The following is a 25,695-nucleotide window of genomic DNA, read 5'->3' as shown; positions in this document are numbered from 1 at the left end:
ATCGAATGTCGTCTTCGGCTTCTTCCACCCCGCGGTCCGGGTTTAAGAAGTGTTGGGTATGCGGGTCCAAGATGTCCCTGACGGATACGCACGACGCTTGCCTCTGGTGCCTCGGGGAGGACCATGATATGGACGACTGTGTCGACTGACAATCGCTCACTTCGAAGGCTTTGCGGGAGCGTAAGAAGAAGCTGGCGGTCGGTAAGATGGCCAAGCCTCGGAAGTTGGTTCCATTAGTCTTTCGACGGACGATTCAAGGGGCGTCTCTCCGCATCGTCGTCGTGAGTCTGGGCGTTCTCGGTCTGGGAGTAGGTCCCGCCATGCCTCTGCCTCTTCGAGGCACTCCAGGGAGTGCCGTCACAGGTCGCCTTCCCCGTCCTCTTCTGAGGACTCCGCCTGTTGGCGAGTAGCTTGTCCCAACAAGCATTCCACTCCTGAGGAATGGGATTCGTTCCGAAAGGAGATGTTGGCGATTTTTCAATCGCAGGGCTCCAGTCCGGCCGCGCCGTCTGAGGACGCTGGTCGAAGCCGCGCTAGAGGCACCGCTCGTCCACCTTCGGGCTCGAGTGGTCGTCACGACCACCTGGCGCCTTCGAGGTCCTGGTCGGACAAGGATGGTCGCTCTAGGCATGCCCGTTCCAGGTCCCAGTCCTCGACGCCATCGAGATCGCGAGACTCTGTGAAGTCTTCGAAGAAGACATCGACGCCGGTGGCGCCGGGGTTGTCGACGGACTCTCTCGAGGCCCCGCCTCGGAGGAAGTCGTCGGCGCCCAGGTTGTCGAGAGACACGCTCGGGGCTCTGCCCTCGAGGCCTGTGTCGACACCGTCGAAGCTGTCTGCGCCGCGCTCAACGTCAACGCCCATTCCGTCGACGCCTTTCGAGGCAGCCTTGTCGGAGGTACCCCGTGGCACGGTGGCCTCCCCCAGAAAGGTGATGGCTAAGGCTAAACATGTCTTTGTGCCTTTTTTGTACCCTCTTTCCAGCCTCTGGATTATATTTCTGAGGTGGATGAGGGGTCTGAGGAAGGTGAGGTTCCTGCATTGGTTCCTGATGACATTGTTTCTGGTCACAATCAACTTGAGGACCTGCGTCAGTCACTACACGACGCCAGTGGTCTTGACACCTCTCCGGAGGTGGAGTTTGGTAGGCCGCAGCCTGGCACGCATGCCGAATCTTCATATCGGCGTCTCATGTCGAGGGTCACTGAATACCTGGGTTGGTCTGCCCCCCCCCTGTGGATTTTCAGCAGGGTGACCTGACTGATATCTTGGACCAAGGTCCTCCAACTGACCCAGTGCTGCCATTCCATATGGCCTTGCAGAGAAGGGTGGCTGCGGCTTGGACTTCTCCGGAGAGTCTCCCGCCACTGAGCAAGTCCTTGCCGAAGAAATATTGCCCAGCCAGTGGCGACCCCTGCTGCTTGACAATGCACCCTACTCCGGAGAGTTTGGTGGTGCAGGCGGCTACGGCCCCCGCAAAGCAGGCGTCGTATCCTACCATCCCTCCTGATAGGGACAACAAAAGTTTTGACGGCTGGGCGAAGAAGGTATTTTCTTCTGGGGGTATGGCGCTTCAGGCTGCCAACTCAGTTTGTGCCTTATCTCGTTTCACACACACTCTGTGGAGCTGCATTTCCTTAGCGGCTGATCATATCCCCGAAGGGGAGGAACGGGATGGTTTCCTTGCTATCGTGCAGGATAGCAAGGACGCCATGTGTGAATCCGTTCAGTCGGGTCTGGACATGGTTGATTGCGTCAGCCGGTCGATGGCGGCGAGCACCGTAATGGGCAGGTTTGCGTGGTTGCGGAAGTCGGGTTTTGCTCCGGATGTGCAAAGCCGGCTCCTCAACATGCCCTTTGATGGTGAACATCTTTTTGGCAGCAAGGCTGACGAGAGTCTTGAGAGGTTGCAGACCTCGAAAGCTGCAGCGAAGTCATTGGGCGCTGCAGTCCGCCAACCTCTGCCTTTTTGTCCTAGGGGACAGCAATGGAGGGGAGGTTCCTTTCGTTATTACTCATCCTTTAGTAGAGCTGCAAGTCAAAGGGGCAACCGTAGGAGTGCCAGAGGTGGAAAACGAGGTACTTGAGGTGCTAAGGTCGCGCGAGCAGTTGCCTCTTTGCCCTCAGGCACTGCCGCAGCCGCTTCAGCTAAGTCATGAGGCCCATGCTTCGCCGGTTGGGGAAAGGCTGGCGCAGCATCTTGTAGAGTGGCGTGCCATTACTTCAGATGTGTGGGTTCTGGAGATCATAACCCATGGCTACTGTCTTCTTTTCCGGCAGAGGCCTCACGACAATCCACCAGGGAATCTCTCTTTGAGAGTCCGGATCCGCTCCTTGCGCAGGAAATTCAATCCCTGCTGGAGAAAGGCGCCATAGAACTGGTGCCTGTAGCGGAGAGGAACAAGGGATGGTATTCCCCTTATTTTTTTATTTCGAAGAAAGACAGGGGATTGAGACCCATCAGTGACTTGCGCGGTTTGAACAAGCTCCTTCGGAAGGACAAGTTCAAGATGGTTACTCTTTCTCAAGTCCTCCAAGCCCTTAAACTTCAGGACTGGTTGGTGTCTCTAGACCTCAAGAACGCTTATTTTCATGTGCCGATCCATCCCAAGCACAAGAAGTACCTGAGGTTCGCGGTTGGCAACTCGCACTTTCAGTTTTGGGTCCTGCCGTTCGGATTGGCCTCTGCCCCGAGAGTCTTCACCAAGCTCATGGTGGTGGTGGCAGTGTATCTCAGGAAAGGGGGTATTCATGTCTACCCTTACCTGGAGGATTGGCTGACCAGGGCGCGCTCTCCCGAGCAAGTCCTGGATCATCTGTCCGTCTCTTGCCACTCCCTTCACAAGCTGTGCTTCTCCCTCAACTTGAAGTCCCACTTGACGCCAACTCAGAGGCTCCAGTACATCGGAGCAGTGCTCGACACGTCCCTGGGGCAGTGTTTTCCTCCCCAGGTGAGGGCTCATCACATTCAGCAGATGGTGCACAAGTTTCAACAGGCCCAGAGTCTCCCTGCGTTTGAGTTCTTGAGATTGCTCGGCCTCATGGCATCCTGCATTCTTCTGCTGCCAGAGACCAGGCTGCGGATGAGATCTTTGCAATGGGCACTCAAGCTCCAGTGGTCTCAGTCCTCCGGCAGGATGTCGGAACCCGTTCAGGTGCCGCCCTCGGTCGCCCAGGACCATCTGTGGTGTGCCGTAGAAAGCAATCTGATGAAGGGGGCTCCGTTTTGGCTGCCCTAGCCGGAGGTGACGATCGTTACGGACGTGTCCCTCATGGGATGGGGAGCTTATGCCAACGAGCTGACAGTCAGCGGTCGTTGGTCCCCGTCTGAGTTCAGACTCCATATCAATCTGTTGGAGCTGAGGGCCGTCAGGCTTGCCTTAAAGGCTTTTCTGCCGACTGTGCGAGGAAAGAATGTCCTGATTCTGACGCACAACACAGTGGCCATGCACTACCTCAACAAAAAGAGGGCGGGCAGGGTCACTTCCTCTGTGCAGGGAGGTGATGCAGCTCTGGTTCTCGGCAATCCAGCAGGAAATTTCGATCTCGGCAGTTCATCTGGCTGGAGACGAAAACGAGACGGCGGACGCTCTGAGCAGGCAGAGCGCGATCTCTCACGAGTGGGAGTTGGCTCAGGAGATTCTCCTGTAGATCTTCACCCTTTGGGGGATCCCTTAAGTGGATCTCTTAGCCTCCAGTGTCAACCGGAAGTGCGAAAGGTTCTGTTCACGGGAATTTCCTCCAAGAGGAGCCTTAGGAGACGCGTTTGTGGTGGAGTGGTCATTCCCACTGCTGTACGTGTTTCCTCCAGTCCCTGTCATCCCCCAAGTGCTGCGGAGGTTCGGTTCCCGGATGATCCTCATTGCTCCAGCATGGGCCAGGAGGACGTGGTACCCGGACCTTCTCGACTTGTCCATCTGCCCTCCACGTCGTCTTCCCTACCGAGACGATCTGCTCTCACGGGGGGGGGGGAGAAACAGGTTCTCCATCCAGAGGTCAGATCCCTCAACCTTCACGCTTGGCTTCTGAAAGGTTGAGGGGGACTTCTCTGAAGATGTTATGGAGGTGTTGCTTTTGGCCAGATGGCCGGCAACAAAGTCCCTGTACCGTTGCCGTTGGAGAAAGTTCTGCGACTGGTGCAGGGTTAAGAATGTGGATCCTTTTTCATGTGACATTCCTGTGGTTCTGTCTTTTTTGCTTTCTTTAGACCACAGGGGCTTGCAAGTGGGTACCATTAAAGGTTACCTGGCGGCGCTGTCCATATTTAAGCGCTCGTCTGAGGAGTGTTCTCATTTTAAAATTCCTTTAATTTCTCAGTTTCTAAAAGGGCTCACTAATGTGTTCCCTCCGTCACCTTTCCAGGTGCCCGGTTGGGATTTGAACCTGGTTCTCAAGTTTCTAATGGGTGCTCCATTTGAGCCTTTATATTCTTGCCCTTTGAGACTGTTAACTCTTGAAACTGTATTTTTAGTTGCGGTCACTTGCACTCGCAGAGTGAGTGAGTTACAGGCACTTTCAGTTAAGCCACCATTCACTGTGTTTCATAAGGACCGGGTTGTCCTTAGAGTTCGTCCTTCCTTTCTTCCCGAAGGTGGTGTCGGAATTTCATTTAGGCCAGAAGGTTATTCTTCCGGAGTTTTATCCTCCCCCACATCCTGGTAAGGAGGAGGAGAGGCTCCAAAGGTTGGATCCTAGGAGAGCTTTAAGCTTCTACATTTCTCGCATGTCCCGGGTCAGAGTGGGCGATCAGCTCTTTATTGGTTACGCTGGAAGGCGTTTGGGACAAGCTGTGACCAAGCAGACTTTGTCCAGATGGATTATCTTGGCAATTTCTGAATGTTACCGCCTGGCGGGTAAGGACCCTCCGGTAGGTTCATGGGCCATTCGACTAGGGGTATGGCTGCCTCTACTGCCCTGCAGAGGGGTGTTCCTACTTTTGTACGTCACTACTCACTAGATTCTATCCATGGGCAGGATCTGGCCTTTGGCAAGGCGGTCCTTTACTCTGCAATTTGATTGGACACTCTAAATTTGTGTATTCTAAATTCTTTTCCCACCTCCTTACGTTGGTACTGCTTTGGGAGTCTGTCATAGATATGGAATACGTCAGAGGACCCAATACCCTCGAAGAACAAGTTACTCTCTTACCTGGTGATGTTCTTTCGATGGGACGGTCCGACGACGTATTCCTTATCGCTGCCTTCCCCGCTACAGAATTTCTTATGCGATTGCAGCTTACGTTTCCGCAAGGCTTTCTGTGGTCATACTGGCAGTTCATTGGTGCCACACGTTCTGGGAAAAACTACAACTGAGCCTACGGGTGTCGTGCGTCCTACTTATAACATCCGGTGACGTCGGCTCGACGGAGGCCCTCGAGGACGGCGTATCTACGTCATCGACGCAGGACGCAGAAAGATTTTCCAAAGCAGCACAGCTGTGGTTATTACTGTCATAGATGTGGAATACGTCCTCGGACCATCCCATCGAAAGAAAGTTACCAGGTAAGAGAGTAACTTGTTCTTCTCTTCTACCATGACCTTTGTCGCATAGTCTCCTAGTTAAATATGGTGGCAGTGGACGTGTTTTTCCAACTATTGCGTGAATTTTCTACTGCGGGCTATGTCCATAGTCCTGGTAATACACAATAGGTTCACCTTGGTGTCTTCTTCCTTTTTTCACCATTACTAGTGTGGTTGTTCCTTGTCAGCCCTTCTTCTACTGCCCTGGGAGAGGGGGAGGGGGAGGGTGAGGGAGGGATCAGGGGCAGGGGAGTGTGTGCTGGAACTGTATAAAAGGTGAGGTACCTGAGGTGAAAGGTAAGTCGACCACTGGAAACTGAAATGACCAGAGATGCCTGCAGACCCTTTGCAACGCTGTGAAGCGACCACTGCTGTGCCGACCCCGTTTTGTGTGTGACAGGATCTCCGAAGAGGATGACTCCTTCCCTTTGACTGGTGGGAACAACCAGTCCCAAGACTAAATTTGATTTGAGCAATCTCTCAAGGTCCTGTGAGTTTCCAGAGCTGTGGAACCTTAATACCTGGAGACCTGCTGCCCATTTCAAGTGCATCGTTGTGGAAAGGCTGAATTCGTCCCAAGTCTCTGCGTAGCCCTCAAGGACACTCCATAGACACAATCCAACTCGTCCAGACCCCCTCAGCAGAGTGTGGAACTGCAGGAATGGAATAAGGTTGTCTGGGCGAATCACGTCCTTAGTTGGTGCTACAGAAAAGGTGCCAAAACCTCAGTGTGACCAGAGAAGTTGATGAAAGCCGTGCCAGAGGTCCTCCCTTGAGACTGCTGCTGACAGATCCCGTCCATTGTCTTGCCTTTCGTCATCGGAGCAAGCAATTCTGAGGTCGGTTCCAGTGCCGCCACCTCGCACTGAATCCATCCACAATCTTTTCTTCTGACCTAAGGTACTGTGGAGAAAAGGGTATTGCTTACCTTGATCCGAAAAGTCGCTTCAGAGCATTGGAGTGCACGTAGGTGTCCAGGCTACCCCATCTTACCTCCGACTCAAGTCGCTGCTTGTCACTTTAGTGAGTCTCTAAGAGGGTCTCCAACGTTGGTTTAATTTTGCTACATCCTAAAGACTCTAAAGTATCCACAGGAACGTTTCGTATTCTACTGCTTGTCAAGACTTTAAGACCTCTCCGAACTGCCTTTAGCTAGGGTTGTCTTTTGAAACTTTAAAGACTTGCTGTACAAAGAAACTGCCTCGAGGACCTTAAGCCTTGGTAGCAAAGCACTAACCAACTATTTTCTTTCAAAAGGTCACGATCTTATGTGTGTATGCAGAGTAAATGCCTTTACAGTATTTCTGTTAAGATTTGTGAGTGCGCATTATTACCGATATGATAGAACTGTCATCACTGTCAAAAGCTGTAACAAATGTAACGGCAAGCAACTACAACCTAAGTAGTAGCCTTTGAAAAGTAAGCATTCCTAAGTGTTTTGGTTGATTGTGCCAAGTATTTAAATTATTCCTGTATAAATATAATGCATCTACATTTTGATATAAATGCATGTGTAAGTGTTTCTTTGATGTGCATTACTAGCTAGGTTCAGTGTATTTGCCTACAGCTCACATCTTCCTCTTAAGATAAGCCTGACTGCTCTGCACCTCTACCAAGGTCTCTGAATAGTACAGACTGATACTAAGAGTTGGGGATCTACAAACCACTGGGATAGCTTACTAAAGTCTTACCTCCAAGTAGCACTTTAGGAAAGCTCCCCTAACATCACTAACACCCTTAAATGGAAACGAACACTCTAACGTTTGCGGACAGATCATCAATTTGGGTAGACTGCTTTGAGCCCATTGCAGCCATGATTATTAGGTATTGTACGAAATTACCGACTATAAAAGTCTGACCCCACCAAAAGACCTAAAACGCACACCACGAAAAGTTCTAACTACCAAAAGTTCTTACTTTTCGTGGTATGTGTTTAGGTGTTTCGGTGGGGTTGGATTTAGGGCTGTGGGGGTGTCCCCCACAACACCCCGCTCACTATACTTTACAGCTGCCCCAAAAAAAAAAAGAAAAGGACCCTGCGGCACCGGTTCCTGATCATGTAAATGAAAGGGCACTGGCACCGCAAGGGCTCGGCACATCTTCAAAGGTAAGTAGGGTGGGGGTATGTTGTGGTTGGGGGTGTGGGTTTGTAGGGGTTTTTAATGCATGTTCGCATTGGGAAATGTACAAACCTTTTGTAGTTCGTACATTTCTCATGCAAACTTTTTCGTCGCAGACTTTTCCGCGACAGAAAATTCACACAGATCCGATCATTATACTTAAGTACAGACTGTTTCTTGGACTCCCGACTATCACGAAGCTCCCTTCTATGATCTATACATTTATGCCGAACCTTGGATAAATCGGCCTTTGAGACGCTTGGGGGAGTAAGCTAGATGCTCGCTAGGTCAAGGTACCCAAATGTTTTTTCATGTTAGTCAGCCTGGACATATTCCTGCCAGCGTCTGAAATCATCAAATGCTTTACGATCTCTTGTGTTTAATGGTGCTTTGCTTGAGACCATAATCTTATGCAAAGTATTAGGGGCTTTAGGCGTATTTAATGATCTATATAATCCATCCTTAGTTCTCAGTGGAGCAAATAGATTGAAGTGTTATTTGCTGCCCCCAAAACATTCGCAGGAATCTCTTTTCCTTTACTTGGATATATGAAACTAAACACTGACCCCACACCCCAGCCCTGTATACACACAATGCTACGGCACTAGCCCGATAGATGTCAAGTGTGGTATTAACAGTTAACCCACCCACCCATCTCGACTCCAAACCTGTGTAAAGGACCACAGGTTTGGGAAAATGTCAACGCTGACTCAGTAATCTGATTGACCCAATTTGCCCTATTATTAAAAGTTACCCCTAAATAAGTGAATTTATCGACCCAGTCTAATTTCTGGCCAGATGCAAGAATACTAGGTATTTACTAGGCCTGCCAGCGCACATAACTTCAGACGACTTTGCATTTAGTGACCGATCCCTGGCTCCCATGTATTTGACGTAGCCAGCAACAACTCTCTGCAGCGCTAAGGGAGTACCCACTAACAGATCATCATCATCCACGTAGGACAGCAGAGGTTTCTCCCCGCAACTCTGAGCTTGTCCCTAATTACTTTTAGTTCCACTGCCAGAGTGCTAACATACAGATTAAACAGTAAAGGGGCCAGGACACACCCTTGCCTGACCCCTCGCACTACACTGAATGAAGCAGATAATTGCCTCTATTGTCTTTACTCACAGCAGCTTTATGGTCACTATGCAGTTAGAGCAGTAGTTTTAGAATGGGCGCTGGCATGCCCATAGTATGTGGCAAACTCCACAACTATTTCCAATTGACCCTGGCGAAAGCTTGACCCTGGTCCATGAACCCCAGGTAAATATGGACAGCCATAGCCTTTGGTATACTTGTCCAATATCAGACTGAGGTTCAGGACCTGTTCTACTGTCAACTCCACTCCTTCCCGAAACCTGTGCTGCTCCTCAAGCAGGATGTTATTAGCTTGAGCCCAATTGACAACACTTTATTGATCACCCTGCCCACCCATCAAGTGGGGCCAGACTTCTCTGTGACAACTGTGCTATAGCTGGTGAAATAATATTCCAACAACACGTTTTCAATAAAATAAGTAAAGCTAAACTGGCGCAAATTGTTTACCCTGGAGCGACTGAAATATGATTGCGCCCAGTTCCTATTTTCTCTCTTCTTCTTTTTCCCCCCTCTTGCAGAACAAATGGATGAGTTGCTTCACCAGTGCTTTTTCCACGCTCTTAAATGCAAAGTCAAGAAGGATGACCTTCCGCTGCTTACCAGCACCTTTCTGCGCAATCACCTCTTCCCCTGCTGGTAGGTGGTTAAAGGCACCCTGTGCCAGTTTCTATTTCTACTCTCCTCCTGGACGTGTTCAGCTGAGCTCAGGCATTCTCTGTTTTTTTCTGTGCTTATGTTTTTCTGCCGAATGTACGAGCAGGAAGCCAGGCGGGCTGCTGAGACTTGGATCTTAAATTTAGGAGAGCTGAAAAAGAAGAGCAGAGGAAACCCATATGTATTTTAGCATTATTTTTATTAAAGCACAGGGAAATCTTGGCCTGTGTCTTGAAATACAAAGTTGTACAAATTGCGGCATTAGTTTTCAGAGGATGAGTTTCATTTGTGTAGCGCTCATAGAAAATTGAATTCCCTGTAAGTGTGCTGGAATTGTTCAAATCTAAAACAAGTTTAGCGCTGAAAGAGATTTCTTGTCTGTGGCACTTGTTAACCCATTTGGATGAATACTTGTGGTGCGCTGTTCCGATCTGAAGACCAGTGGATAACTGTATTTTTGTTCATAAGGCCCCATCTTGGTTTGGCTAACACTGATGGTCAATCTTTCTTTTTAAATCTGTCCCAGTCCTGAAGGACAGCAAGTGGATATTAAGAAGTCCAGCTACAAGAAGGTGAGCGTGCTGCTGCTGGAGACTTTATTGTGCATATATTGCAATGTTGTATTTGCCAATATCTTTCCATTTTGTTGTGGGGACATCGCATCTTGAAAGATGCCACAGTTGACTGCACCGCTGTCCTAGTTCTGCATGTCCATGATGACATCCTAGCATTGCATTGCATTTCTCAAGTAGCTCCCCATTGGCTTCGCCACATGTCTCACCATAACCTTGCCCCATTTGCTTCACTATTGCATTTATGTATCCTTGCCATTGCTGGTCTTGTGTCTCTAACTGTTCCTTGCATCATGTTGTTCCGCTATCTTCCTGATGCTCTTCCATTGTATTTCACCAATACCTAATCTTTGTTATGCAGCTACCTGACAGTGGCATTATGCCTCCGCCTTGCAATTGAATTAAGCACGTTTCGCACCACTGCGTTGCCCCGATATCACAGCATTGCTTTTCTAAAATGGCTGACAATCATGTTAAGCTAATCTCTGGCCATTGCGTTGCCCAGATGCCTCACCATCATGTTGCACATCCAGTGGTATTGCCATTGCCTTGTATAAATGCCCAGAGGCTTCACGTAGTGCGGCTCAGATGTGTCTCCATTGCGTTGCCCAGATGCCTCACCATCATGTTGCACATCCAGTGGTATTGCCATTGCCTTGTATAAATGCCCAGAGGCTTCACGTAGTGCGGCTCAGATGTGTCTCCATTGCATTTCCCAGATTAATTTCCTTTGCATTGAACCCATAACTCACTATTGTATTATGCAGATTTTGCCCAGTTGTATTATAAGTTGATCTTGCAATTAAATAAAATAGATATCTCGCCATTCAGTTACATGTATCTCGCCTTTGTCCAGATATTGGCATGTGTATCACAGATGTCACGCCATTTGTGTTGACCAGTTATCTCCCCATTTCCTAGTGCCGATATTGCACTCTTTAATTTGTCAATGCATTGTAACCGTATCTCACTGTTGCTGGCTGCAGAAAACATGTCAAACATTGACGCTATAATTGTCTATCGACGTATGTATGCGCTGGTCGTTTCCTACGGAGGGATGCATGAACTAACAAATGCCTAGAGCCATATCTGTGAACTGCATTCTTTGGTAGCACCGCCGCCAAGGCGCGTCACATTATTCACTTTCACTGCCATCTGCATCCTGCCCCAGCCTCTTAGAGTAGAGCAGTAGGAGTAACATGATGTCCTTCCACCGTCTCCACAGCTCTCCAAGTTCCTGCATTGCATGCAGCAGAGGAAAGTGCTGCAGGTGAAGGAGCTGACGAAGGGTGTAGAGAGTATTGTGGTTATCGACTGGAAACATTACGAGTAAGTCTTCGACTACAGGAGAAAATTCAATAAGATGTCCCTTCTCCATCACCTACTTTTTATTGTTTGTTTGGGTCTTATTGAATGCTGAGTTCCGGCACCTTCCAATTTTGAAGCTAGCGTGCAGCATAGGCTTTATCTCCTCCCATCTGTGGAGGGGGGTGGCGGGGAGTAACCTACTAGGAGATATAGTGGAACTGGCTGCCTTTACGTCTAATCTGTGGCATAGCATGAGATCTGGGCACCAGCTAGTTGCGTCGCTTTCGCTCCATGGGTGCTCCATCGCCCTCAGTCATTATGATACTGTGAGGGACTGGACCGCGTTTACTCTGCATCGCAGCACATTGACTCCATTGTAAACCGTTTGTGGTAGCAGATGGCTAGTCCATGTTACCTTGTGCATGAGAGAATCTCATTACCTTAAAGTTGCATGTCGGACACTAAAGGAAGACTTTTCAATGTTCTTTTATTTTTGTTTCAGCATAAGGTCTTTCGTGGTACCAGATACAGAATCTGTGACCCCGGCAGCATCAGAAACCAAAGATGGAGGGAATGATTCGAACTTCCATGCCCCAGAAATTGTACCACTCTACGGCGTCTCAGCTAGGGTGGCACCGCTCTTCAAGGAGTCTGGGCACAGGTACAGTTTAAATTGAATTTACGTTTGGTTCCGATGAGATCAGCAAGGCCTCTGGCTTTAATTCAGGGTGTGCAAGCCCCAGGCAATGTTGTAAGGTGCCCTAATGCTGTGTGTGTGTGTGTGTGTGTATTGTTAACTCTCTCTGTTGCTGGTGGCAGTCAGCTACATGTGTAAACATGGTTCCTTCCATATGTAAGGTACAGTTAATTTTACAGTTGCAAGTGCAAGGATAGAATTCTGCATAGACCTGCACCTACACAACTCATTTCAGCCAGTGTGGTCCAAAGCCTATGGATTGAAGCATAGGTTCTTTCCACAGAGAATTAGGTGAAAGGACAGATTCTAGTAGGTAAACAACAAGCGGTACGTACCAGGACAGATTCCCGCCCAGGGTTTTATTCAACAGCACATACAAGAATTGATTCTGATCTCGATAAGAGCAGCGAATTCTAGGCCAGTTTCTAAGCATGGTATCCTTACATCAAAGGCCTTGGGACACATGGATTCCAAGTCTGAATATCCCAGGAGCCGCAGGAGTAAGGAAAGATTCCAGCCTAGAAAATTTCCGGTCTGCATGCACAAGGATTGTTGCCAAACTAGATAACGCTTGACCTGTACATGTCTTGATAGATGTTAGGCTAGATAACGCAAGCTGCTGATGTAAGGATAGGTGACGGCAGAGTTGCATGTGGTAAGAGAGGGCCCAGACGGCGTAAACTAAGTGTGCACAAGAGCATGTCTGTGTCTAGATAACTCAAGGGCTGTAGGTCCACGATAGATTGCAGCCGACATTCACTACACATGTGGTCAATGCAGTATTTTACTTCTCTCCATCCTTCTCCACAACCTTTATGCCAGTGGTTATAACTACTATTGTTTGTCCCACTTCTCGGGACCCCCTTATTGTAATGCACTAGCCAGAGGCCTAGTATTGTGTGTCACTTGCCTCATAGATGATGTAAAAAGAACACGATGTTCAAAATGGTGAACACGTGATTTTCCTCTTCTCTGTATCATTTAACTGCACTTTTTTGGTATAAAAGGAATCAACATGCAGATTACTGCTTATACGCCTCTAATAAAGCTTAGCCTGAGGAATTAAAGTAACTCAATTTCTGATGCTTGTTAATCTGCTTAGAATCACATGCTGTGCATATAGTGTGACATCCAGTGGCAACTGTGAAGTATTGCATCTTGTCTTTTGAGAATCTAAGGGGGACTCGACATGGGCGTGCCTTTAACACTATCCCTAACGTGTAGTGCACCCAAAATCCCTCACGCATCGAGGTCCCTCAGATTGATTTTTTCCGCCCAGTGTACTGGTCGCCTTATGCCGAGCTCTTCAAGAGACATTGCTATATTTTTATATTTATCGAACTTTGGTAGTTTTATCTTCTCTTACTGTCCCTTCCCTCGATGGCTGTTGCCTGAACTCCGCCAAAGCTTGCTACTACGAACCTTCGACAGCAGTTGATCCGGTCGGCGCTGCCGACCACGTGGCCGGGCCTTCTGTCTGGCTTACACAGTAGGAAGAGTGGGGTCGGGGTGGACATTTCCCTTTTTAAGAATGCCTTTACCTTTCCTCTCTTTGTTCCCTTGGTCTTGTCGTCACTGTTATTCCTGCTCCCTGGACAGGACTCCACTTAGATTTTGTCCTTCATGCAAGGCAAAATTCCCTTGGAAAGACAAACACTTTAAGTGTAATAGGTGTCTTCCCCTTAAGCACAACGAGGGGGCCTGGGCGGCTTGTAAGCTCCTCTGTCCCAAGACCCTAAAGGAGCACTGTGTTAAGCAGTTGGGTGGCCTACGGGATGTCGCAGGCCGAGAGTAGTCTCCCCCCAAACTCCCAGCCGCCGCCGTGTGTGACGAAGGGTTTAGTGACGACCAGGGCTCCAATTCGGTGGCCATTGACCTCATGGCGGAGCGCTCTCGCTCCGCGTCGTCCGTCCCCAGCCACAATAGGCATGACGTGAGTCCTGCTATGGGGACCGTACATCCCGGCGACAAGGATGCACATTCTTCCAGCACTAAAGACACAACCCCCGGTCTGGCTTCAACGGCATAGTCGAAGCCTTCCAAGGCGCAGACGGGCACACTGGATAGTTCGGCAGTGCCCGCTGATCCTTCTGATCGGCAGACCTCCCTGCAACCGGAGGTGCGGACTGTGTCTGGGCAGTGTAAATCAAAGGGCGCTACCACCAATGTTCAAACGGCCGTCGAGATGCATCAGAAGGCGGCGCTGGCACCACACAAAGCCCTGGTTACGCCGAAAACAACGCAACCACCAGCCCAGTCAAAACATTTTCCCGTAACACCAAGTATTACCGAAAGCATTGCTAAGATCGTTTCAGCGGGAAATAAAGGAAACGGTCGAAGGACTTGTCGAAACTTAACGATAGACCTAAGGAATCATCATAACCTAAGGATAGGCCTGAGGGCACGTCCAAAGACACGCCACGACTGCCGGAACCTCAAAAGGACTTTTCAAAGAGCCCTGTGCCTCTTTCTTCGACATTAGACACAAAATCTCGACGTTCTAGAGAAGATCACCTTTTCCACCCCTAGACCCCTCTGGTTCCTCATTATAGACCAGGGAGAAGTTTGAGGGGTGTATGAATAGGTTAGCGAGATTTGTGGAATTCTCAGAAGTTCACCCCCAAAAGGCCTCGAGAGGAGAGCCCGTTTACTCCTATGGCAACATTTCAAAAGACCTTTGATTCCTCTCTGGAAGTAGAAACTTAGGACCTCACTGAAGATGAGATCCCTATAGACCTATTCATTCAAGATGAATACCCCTTTGGGTGATCCCAATGACCCCACAGAGGGGTGGGAAGACGACCATGACCAGCAAGTCGACCTTCAGCCTTGTGCATCACGTACCCCAACCCCGGAACCTGACGCCCTTTGCATGGATTCCCCCCGACCACACCTGTTCTACAAGCCTCCCCAGTTGACAACCAGATGGCATTTAACGCTGTCTTAAGGAGGGCAGCGGAACATTAATAGATTGCTATTCGGGAAGCTGTACCAGGGTCTGATTTTGTCGACGACATCTTAAAAGAAAAGCCACCTGCCAGCCAGGCTATTCCATTGTGGAATTCAATCAAAAAACGCTTGGTTCCTTCATTGACACCCGCCCTAACGAGGGCCTTCAATCCTAGAGTTGAAAAACGGTTTCGCCCTTCCCCTTCTGATTCCCCTCTACATCAGGGGATGTGCTACTCCATATTCCCTGGTGGTAACTACAACCAGGAAAAGGGCGGGGATCCCCCTGACAAGGAGTGCAAAAGGTTATACGCATTGGGGAAAAGAGTCACCTGCTGCAGCATTTTTCACTTGCAGAACTAACACCACCACATTGCTGGCTAGCTGTTCAGACGTACAATGGAATATGCTACAAGAGGGCCGTCAAGAAGTCCCTGAACCGCTGCATGCACGCCTGCTTTACATTGTAGCTGAGGGCAAACCGGTTAATCACAGTATTCTCAACAATACTTTGGATGCCGCAGAAAAAGCTGGAAGGACCTTGGCACAAGGTAGCCTTCTAAAGAGGCATGCCTAGTTACGAAACTCTTGTTTCAAACCAGAAACCCAAGCTTCATTGATAAATAAGCCTGTGGAGGAGATCAACTTATTTGGAAGTCATTGATGAGGCGCTTGAAAGAGCCAAGAAGTAACACAACACGCTCAAGACCCTGGATCAAATCTCCCAGAGGCCTTTCCAAAGAGGAGGATGTTCTTTTCGTGGCCAATGTCGCTCCCCTCACAACCAATATGGCTCTGGAAATAACTGGTCCTCGTCTCAGGGAACCAGCTACGCCACCCCGTATCCCCCAAGAGGTCAACAACCTGAAAAAGGAAGGGGCCGGAATTCCACCCCTAGAGGCTTCCCAACCTCAGGTCAGAAATGACCAGCAGATCCGGGTCCCCTCCTGTGCCTCCCCGGTCGGGGGCGGCTAACATTTCTTCAAGCATGGGCTGGGATAACAGACCAGTGGGTACTCAAGACCATCGCCCACAGGTACTGCATAGAATTTAGCCGGACCCCCCAATTCAGACCTCCACGATCAAGATGCCTGACACCAGAACACCTGTGCATCCTGCTACAAAAGGCTGAGATCCTGCTGGAAAAGGGCGCCATTGAAGTCGTACCTCTTCTACAGGTAAACAAGGGTATTTATTCAGTGTTTGCTGGATCTCTGGAGGAGTTTCTTTTCCACTTGGTAAAAATGTGAGCTTTTCACCACTCTTACTTGTATTTTGCTATGTGTTTTTACCTGTTTTTGTGATTGTGGGCTCTGGAGTACACCACTTCAGTAGCCCCCTTCTTTGTGTGTCACACAGCACCTTCTGTGCAGTGGCACAGGGTTGTCGTTCAGACTTCCCACCGACTCCATTTCTGAGGTGACTACTGTCCCCCAGAAAAGTGTAAAGTTACCATTAACTTTACTTAGTCAAAAATAACCACAGATCCAGTACACCCCATCTTACATGGAGTACTGGAAGGGTTAACTCTTAACTCTTGTTATCTGTACCTTCTAGAGCATTGTTTCGCTCTTTTAACATTTAGACATGGCTGGTGGCAGTGGTATCTACCCAAAATTTCTACTGCGGTTATCTTATATAACCGTGGTAATATTGTAGGCTATTGTGTTAGTCTCAAACTTAAACCCGCTTGACCAAATCCTTTTTTGTTTGGCTCCGGTGCGGTTTATTCGCCATTTCTTTTTGTTAAACTCCTTCTTGTGTTTTACTTTGCGCGGCAAACTAGGTTCGCCTTCTTTGTTCACGGTCTTTTGGCGGGCTTCTACCTAGAAGCCCTCCTCAAGGTGCCTGGGTGTCCAGGTGGGCTGAATGTCAGGGAGGGGTGTAGTAACCCCTTGCACAGAGTATCCTAGGAAACCCAAGTCGCACTTTGTCATGATTGGCCAGGGTGGTTGTCCGGGCTGGACAACCCCCCCCCCTGCTGGGTGATTGACAGCCAGGCTGTGTGAATGGGTTTTTTTCGCATAAAAGGCAGGTCTCTTGGGCTGGAAGTCAGAGAGTCGCCACTGGAACTACAAGGAACCGATGAGAAGTGGAGGAGAGGTCGACTGCTGAAAGTACCCCGTACCGGTGAAGCCCTGCTGCAGTCCTGAGCTATCTACCCTTCAACGACTAAGAGGAGGTCCAGTCCAGAGTCTTCTTCCCTTGAGCCTGGTGGGGATAACCAGCTGATCTTCTTCAGCCAGAGGGCGCCTTCGTGGTTAAAATCGCAGCACACTGCTGTAGTGGTTGGATAGCCACCTGAAGACCCTCTCCTGTTTTTAAGGAGCGCACCTTTTATTCATTGTCGCTGCTGCCGGCCTCATGCCTGTGTGGTGCGGACCCTTTCATCGTCCTTCTACGTGCTGAATGTTCATGGGAAGCGTGGGTCTGCGGGAAACCAACATGACGTGGCACCAGCTTCGTTCTTTGAGAAAGGTACTGTGTCCTGTTTGAGGAATTTTGGGTGAAATCCCTATTTCTCTACTTTAAGGCTTGTCCTTACTTTTCCCTCCTTCTTATAACTTTTGCTTCCGAACATTGACAATATCAAAGTACTCTTGGCAACGTTGAATCTCGAACTGTCCGACTGTGTGATCCTCGACAACAGGCACCCGGTGTCACTTGACTTTGGCTCCGGCTCTTTGACTCTTGAATTCCTGTCTGTGTGTTCTTCGATTGTCTGCTTAACCAACATATTGCCTCTGATATTTGCCCCAACTCTCTCTGGGTATTTCGGGTGCTAAGTGTGTTTTTACCCCGGTAGCATTTCTTGCCGCGGATACACATTTATCTAGTAGACCGAACTGTCAAAAGTGATTGCAATTGTATTCACGGTAACGTGTTCTGTTTCGTAACACCGGTCCATTCAAACACAGGGTACTTACCTCGAATAATGCTGTACAAAGTGAATTGGTTAGTTGTAGTATATTTTGCGTGTGGTTTTTGAATTTATAGAAGTGTCGTGTTGATAACAAATGGTTTAAAAATAAATGTACTTATCTTTTTTTACCTAAACCCTTGAGTCAGTGTTTGCTTGAGTCACAGTAATTGTGGTCCCTTTGTGTAATCTCTGCTACTGCTCATATACTCTTGAGATAAGCCTGGCTGCTCCGCTACTGCTATCACTCTAACATAGTAGGACAGGCTTGTACCAAAGGTAAAACTTGTATTGCCACCTATGGTCTTAATTTTGTGTAGTGGTCCCTAAGGGCACTGCACAGGATTCTGCCTAACAACTTCCTTGTACCCAAAAAGGATCTCACCATGCACCCTGTACTAGACTTGCGCCCCGCGGACAAATTTGCCAAATCTCAAAAGTTTTGTATGGTCACTCTGCAGGAAGTAGTTCCCTGCTCACACAAGGGGACTACATGGCAACATTGGACATGAAAGATGCGTACTTTCATATTTCATTGTTGCCAGCGCACAGAAAATACCTCAGATTAATGATGGAGGACAAACACGATCAGTTCAAAGTACTACCCTTCGGCATAGCCTCAGCACCAAGGGTATTTACAAAGGTACTGGCAGTGGCAGCAGCTCACCTGCGCAGGCTATCCATCCCAGTTTATCCTTACCTCGACAATTGGCTCATAACGGGGGATTCCTACGGAACATGCCTGTCAAATACTCAAAAGACGATAGACCTCTTATTCAGCCTGGGATTCTCCATCACTGTTGTTTTTTTGTCGAGCAGCAGTTAAAATTAGAGCTAGTATGTGGAATAAATGTCCTTAATTTTTAGCGTGTAATAATAGCGATTTGTCATTCTTATGTTTTTAATCTATTACAATCTATTTTACCATGTGCTTATTCTTCAGTTTTTTATATGTATTGATGTGTAAGGTTTTGTGGAACATGTTTTCCAAAATAAACTTGGTCGATTGTAACCCCATTTCTTGTGTCTCCACAAGGAAAGGCGACTACCTGCTAGCCAGTGATGTCCGAGGTATCGTCATCAGCTACGTCAAGAACAACGAACTGGTCGATGACGTAAATCGAAAGTAAGCACTTCAGTTTTAATATCTCACAGGATCTCTTCACCATGGCACTTTATCCTGGTGGGGTAGGTGTTTTTCCAGCCTGTCTGTTTTAGACACATTTTTATATTGCAAGTAGTTGGGACATGAAGACTCGATTATGCCTCCGGAGCCTACCCGAGTACAGCAAGGTGTCAAGATTTTTTGTAATTACAAACAGCACCCCAACATGGTTGGGCACAGGGTGTGGGAGCCTGAACCATTTCTGCACTAGTTTGATCCTGTGTTTAGTACCTAGCTCAGAACTGGCCCAGTTGGTTTGGTGACTGTCCTTGAAACCGAATATGTGGCTGGCTCTTGTTTTTGTCGCACCCAAACCAAGGCTACCAGTTGCGAAGAAGTGGGTTCCACTACAGTGTGCACCTTCAGGTTTGTGCAGTGTGCACCTACAAGTTTGAGCCCCAGTATACCCAATTTCGGATTGTGCAATCGTGACATAAAGTGATGTTTTCCAAGTTTTATGTTGGGGTCCTAGGCAAAGCTCTGCTATCCCTCGATGAGGGGAGGCAGGGGCATCAGTTGCGTACCCGAGGGACGCTAGCGATCAAGTGGTCGCCAGAAAATCCATTGCAGTTTCTGTAGGCAATCCAGATTCCTTTTAGGCTTTTCCACTGTTATCTCCAGGCCTACTTGGGCAGTGATGTATTAAACCAGACCAATTGACCCGAATACCTGCAAGCTTTGGGCTCTGGGTAACTTGCTTTTTTTTTCACTTTTAGTTTAAATCAAGGCAGGATGACAATTACACAACAACTTGCACAATCATTTAAGCATGTTAACCCACAGACACTTTCTTGCTCTCTTCCCCTCCTCCCCCCAGCTCCCAGGCCCGGATTCCTCCTTCTGGAGCCGTCTGCCTCGCGCCCCGCCATCTATGTGTCCCTTTCGGGGTTTTCTTTTTTTTTTTTTTTTAATTTTATTTTAAATCAAGGCAGGTTGACAAGCATACATCGTAAATAGTGGCAAAGACGTGTTAACCCCTATCCCCCTCCCCTCAGGCCCGTCCCCCTCCCCCTCTCCCTCCACTCCCCTGCCAGGCCTCCACTCTCCGTGCCCTCCTCTCTGCGGCCCCACAGTTTGTGTCCCCTTCGGGTTCTTCCCGGGTTCCCAGGTTCCATAGGGCATTGATAGGCTTATAGGTCAGGGCGGGAAATCGATGGTCATATTCCAGTACCGGGCCCCAAATGTTCTGGAACCGGTGAAGGACCCCGGCCTTTGCTGCCATCACCTTTTCCGCTATCAGTATGTCCAATAGTTTTGTCCAACAATGAGCTAAGCAGGGGCCGTCCGGGGACTTCCAGTGGCGGGCCAGCACCGATTTCCCGGCTAAAAGGCATTGGGTCAACAGTTTCGCCTTATTCCCGAAGCGTGGGTAGATCGCCGGGACCGGGACCCCCAGCAGGACGGGGCCAGGCTCTAGCGGAACCGTTGCCCCCGTGATTTGTGTAATTGTCCCCAGGCATTGTCTCCAAAATCTCTGGATTTTCGGGCACGTCCACCACATGTGGAAAAAGGAGCCTGGGTGGCCACATCCTCTCCAGCAGGAGGGGTCCACCCTGGGATTCATGTGATGGAGCCTAAGAGGGGGGGTAGTACCACCTCAGCATGATTTTATATGCACATTCCCTATTGGTGACACAGGAGGACGAGGAGTGTGCTCGGGTCCAAATGTCTACCCATGTTTGGTCTTCTATCAGGTGCCCCAGGTCGGCCTCCCACTGGGTCATGCAGCGGGTTCTCTCGACCAGGAAATCGCCCAAAAAGTGTCTGTAAAAGGTAGATATCCTACCTCGAGATGGGGGGGGGGTCCTTGAGCGATAGTTCCAGTGAAGTCGGGGCGTGTGTTGCTGCTTGTAGGATTTGGGGCTGTGAGCACCAGTGGCGCAGCTGTATGTAGGTAAATCTGTCCTTTTCCTGAAGTTGGAACTTCTCCTTGCATCGTTCGAACGTGCATGGCGCGTTCCCCTCATACATCTGCTCCAGGGTCTCAAGGCCTCCCTTTATCCAGCGTTGAAAATTGCGCGGGTTTGATCCGGGTGAGAAAGCTGGATTGTGGAAAATCGGCGATTGCGGGTTCAGACCTCTCGGGACGCCCTTCTGTTTTAGTGCCCAGTCCCAGGCACTCAGGGTGTGTTTGGTTGCCCGCAGGAGGTCTCCCCAATGAGTCCTGAGGGGGGCCGGGATGTGTGGCAGGCATCGCAGGGGTAGAGGCAGTCGTGACTGTTCCAGTTCTACCCATCTGGAGCGGTTTGTGAGTGTTTGCCATGCGTGAACTTGTGCCAATTGGGCCGCCACTCTGTAGGCCTGCAAGTCCGGGACTCCGAGGAGAAACCTCGGGAGAAGGTTCATTTTGCAGGCTGTTATTCGCCCCAGTAAGGAGATCTCCTGGGTCATCCAACATCTCAGGTCTCCCTCCAGTTCTTTCAATAGCCGGGGAAAGTTGGTCTGGTATGTTTCTTTTGGGTCCGCAGGGATGTAGATCCCCAAGTAGGGGATGGCTCTGTTTTCCCACTTGATCGGGCTCATCTTGATCAGTGTCTCCCGCTCCTCCGGGGCGGGGTTTTCTTTATCCCTCAGGGTCCAGCGTGCATTAGTAGGTTTATAGGTCAGTGCCGGGATTCGCTGGTCGTATTCCAATACTGGGGCCCAAATGTTCTGGAATCTGTGGAGCGCACCCGCCTTTGCCGCCGTTACCTTTTCCGCAATCAGAATGTCCCAGAGTTTCGTCCACCACTGGGCCATGAGGGGGCCTTCTGGGGATTTCCAGGCGCGGGCCAGCACCGTTTTCCCGGCTAGTAGGCATTGGGTCAGCAGTTTTGCTCTATTTCCGGCACATGGGTAGATTGTGGGGATTGGCGCTCCCAGCACGACGGGCTCCGGTTCTAGCGGGATCGCTGACCCAGTGATTTGTGCGATGGTCCCCAGGCATGCCTTCCAGAATTGCTGGATCTTTGGACAAGTCCACCACATGTGGAAAAAGGAGCCTGGGTGGCCGCACCCTCTCCAGCAGAAGTAGTCCACTTGGGGGTTCATGTGATGAAGTCTCAGCGGCGGGTAATAGCACCGTAGTATGATTTTGTATGCTCTTTCCCTGTTGGTGATGCAGGTGGATGAGGCGTGCGTCCGAGTCAAGATGTCTACCCAGGTCTGGTCTTCTATCGGGTGACCCAGGTCCTCTTCCCATTGAGCCATGCAGCGCGTTCTCATGCTCAGGAAGTCGCCCAAAAAATCGCCTGTAGAGGGTGGATACCCTCCCACGGGCCGGGAGGTCCCTGAGTGTCAGTTCCAGGGCGGTGGGAGGACGCGTTGCTGCCTGCCGAGTTAGGGGGTGAGCACACCAGTGATGCAGTTGAATGTAAGTGTACCTGTCCCTTTCTTGGAGTTGAACATTTTCTTTACATTGTTCAAATGTGAGGCGTGCCTCTCCCAAGTACAGCTGGTCTATGGTTTCAAGGCCGCCGTTTATCCAATTTTGGAACTTGCGGGGGTTCGCTCCGGGCGAAAAACCCGGGTTATGAAAGATCGGGGATTGTGGGCTTAGTCCTCTCGGAACCCCCTTTCGTTTAAGTGCCCAATCACAGGAATTTAGAGTGTCTGGTTGCCAGTAGAAGGTCTCCCCAGTGCGTTCTGAGGGGGGTGGGGATGAGTGGCAAGAATCGCAAGGGTAGGGGCATTTGTGACTGTTCCAGCTCCACCAATCTGGGGCGGTTTGTAATTGTTTGCCACGCGTGGACCTGTGCTAATTGGGCTGCCACCCTGTAGGCATGTAGGTCTGGGACTCCCAGTCCTCCCAGTTTGGAGCCCCCCAGTAGCGTCTTTAGGGGGATTCTCGCCTTCTTACCTCTCCAGATAAATTTCAGCATCTTCCTCTGTGGGTCTCGGAGGGCTGGAATGGGGATCGCCAACAGGAGCGAAGCACAGGCATAAAGGAACCTCGGGAGGAGGTTCATCTTGCACGCTGTTATGCATCCCAGCAACGAAATTTCTTGGGCCGCCCAGCGTTTCAGGTCTCCTTCCTGTTCTCCGAATAACCGGGGAAAGTTCGCTTTGTATGTGTCTTTCGGGTCTGCTGGGATATAGACCCCCAAATAGGGGATCGCCCTTTTTCCCACGTGATTGGGCACATTTTACCCAGTGGTTCCCGGTCTCCTGGGGTGAGGCCGATGCTTAGGGCCGCTGATTTGGCGAAGTTTACTGAAAAGCCGGATACCTCTCCATAGCTGGTTATTTCGTCTAGCGCGTGTCGCAGGGAGGAGCTGGTTTCTGAGAGCATGAGTAGGACGTCATCGGCGTATAGGGCGATTTTTACGTTGCGAAGGGCCGACCTGCGGGCTTTTCATCTGGTTGTTTTGCCTAATTCTTTGGGCGAAGGGCTCCATGATCAGGGCGAAGAGCAGTGGCGACAGCGGACAGCCCTGTCTAGTCCCGCAAGTCGGGGGGATCGGGGCCAAGTTATGTCTGTTGATCCTCAGGAGTGTCTTTGGGGCTGTATAGTTAGCCAGGACCATTGTTTGGAATGCTGTCCCAAAGCTGAAGGCCCCCAAGGTGTATTTCATAAATGTCCAATCCACCCTGTCGAATGCCTTGGTCGCATCTAGGGCCATTAAAACCAGTTTCTGGGAGTTCCGGGTAGCAAGGTCCACTAGGTTTAGGGTCCTCCGGATGTTATCTCCTGCCGCCCGGTGAAGAATGAAACCTGCCTGGTCTGGTTGAATGATCTCCGGGAGGACGCGACCAAGGCGGTTCGCCAGAATTTTAGAGTATAGATTTGCGTCAATGTTCAATAGTGCAATCGGCCTGTATGAGGCCAGGTCCCTCTGGCCTTTCCCAGGTTTGGGCAGGAGGATGGTGGTCGATTCCTGCATCGAGGGGGTTACCGACCCTGTTTCCCTGAAGGAGAGAGTGTCACCAGGGGGGGAAATCGGCTGTGGTGTAAATAATTTATAGAACCTGGCCGAGAATCCGTCTGGGCCCGGGGGCTTGTGTTTTGAGTGATTTAATGGTGTCTCCAATCTCCTCCTCTGTGATGGGTGCCTCCAGCTCATCTCTTGTTGTATCGGGAAGTCCGAGCTTTACGCAAGTATTCCATTTGTTGCGGTTGGTTCCGTGGGGTGGCCGTCATGACCTTGGTGAGGTGGTCCGCCGCTAGTTGTTGTTTTTTGGGTTCTGAATATTGGACAACTCCTTTGGAGTCACGCAGGTCTGCGATCATATTGGTTTGTCTTAGTTTGGCCACCAGGATTTTATTGGCCTTATTGTTTTTCGCGTAGTACGATTGTTTGGCCTTGGCCATGAGTAGGGCGGTTTCTTCCGCATAGTGGGCTTCCAATTTCTTCCTGGCTGTACGCATAGCTCTCTGTGTCTTAGGGGACCAGCCTTTTTTTCTTATGGGCTTCCTCTGCGGCCCCTAGTTCTTCCTCCAAGGCTATCCGGGTCTGTCGCCTGTTCCTATGGTAGGCCGCTCCTTGGGCGATCAGGAGGGTGCCTTCCGATTACTGCTTTCATAGCATCCCAATTGTTTGCCACAGAGGTATCGGAAGCTGGGTTTTCTCCAAAGATGTTCTTGATGGATTTCGCAATCTTGTCCCTTGTTGCCATATCATTCAGGATCGGGTCGTATAAAGTCCATCTGCGCGGGCTGTCGGATTTAGGGTTCTGTGCCCGGATCTCCAGGATCACTGGGGCATGGTCAGATAGAGCTCTCGTGCCGATGGATACCTCCTTGACGAAAGCCAGAGTTTGGGGGGAGGTTAGGAGGAGGTCGATCCTCAAAGGAAGAAGTCTTTTTCGGTGGAGTGGAGCACCTGCCATGCGTCCACCACCTCTAAAGATCGAACATCTGGAGGAGTCTCAGCGCCTGGGTGAAGTCGCTCGGAGTCTGGGGGGGGTGCGATTTGTCTCTTGTGGGGTCTGGAATGCCATTGAAGTCTCCTCCGATTATCGTTTGGCCTTCTATGAAGCGTGAGAGGGAGGAACACAGTGAGTCGTAAAAATTTGATTGTCCGACGTTTGGGGCGTATACCGAGATGAAAGTGTATAGATCTCCCAGCAGAAGGCATTTGACCGCTACAAATCGGCCTTTCCGAACATGTTTTTGTTTCCAATATCTGTGAGTTTAGGTCCTTCCTGAAGAGGATCGCAGTGCCCCCTTTTTTAGTTCCTCCTGAGGCGAAGAATTGGAGGGGGTACCATTGGGAACGGAGCCGGCCCACATCTGTTTGTAGCAGGTGGATCTCTTGGAGCATGGCTACTGCCGCCTCTTCATCCCGAAGTTTTAGTAGGATTGCTTTTCGCTTAACAGGAGACTTCAGCCCATTGACGTTTAGGGAGAGGAGCCTTAGGGTTTGATGGTCTGCCACTAGGCCACTCTCTGTGAGTTGGGTTGGGTGGGGGGGGTCGAGCGGGGGTGATCAACTGCCATTACTGTTGATAGTTAGGAGTGTATCATCCTGCACTTGGGGTTTTAACACGCGCCCCCAACGGGGGGGGGGGGGTGTGACCTTAACCAGCGGGTGGGCCGACATTGTGTGTGCGGACGCACCCTTGGCCAACTGGGCCAGTGAATGAATCAAGGTGTAGAGTACCATGGGTTTCCAAGGATTCAACGTTGGAACTTTCCTTGGAGTGGGTATGAACCATGGGTGTGGCCCGCCGCCACCGTCGGAGAGCTCTATTTATCTGGGAGTGAGCTG

General features: G+C 49.9%; 1 protein-coding gene across 1 annotated transcript in view; it reads left to right on the top strand.

The window, feature by feature from the left end:
• EIF2D (eukaryotic translation initiation factor 2D) overlaps positions 1-25,695 on the top strand; it is a 161,565-nt gene that overhangs the window by 95,729 nt on the left and 40,141 nt on the right. Inside the window, exons 7-11 of the mRNA XM_069633185.1 lie at positions 9,260-9,377; positions 9,922-9,967; positions 11,193-11,296; positions 11,778-11,936; positions 18,878-18,967. Of these exons, the coding sequence (XP_069489286.1) occupies positions 9,260-9,377; positions 9,922-9,967; positions 11,193-11,296; positions 11,778-11,936; positions 18,878-18,967 (517 nt within the window). The remainder of the gene's footprint in view (positions 1-9,259; positions 9,378-9,921; positions 9,968-11,192; positions 11,297-11,777; positions 11,937-18,877; positions 18,968-25,695) is intronic.

The sequence above is a fragment of the Ambystoma mexicanum genome, chromosome 13 (assembly GCF_040938575.1).
Source record: "Ambystoma mexicanum isolate Mex_15411 chromosome 13, UKY_AmexF1_1, whole genome shotgun sequence".
NCBI classification, from domain to species: Eukaryota; Metazoa; Chordata; class Amphibia; order Caudata; family Ambystomatidae; genus Ambystoma; species Ambystoma mexicanum.
The sequence above is the reverse complement of the archived record's forward strand: the minus strand, read 5'-3'. Positions and strand labels throughout refer to the sequence as shown.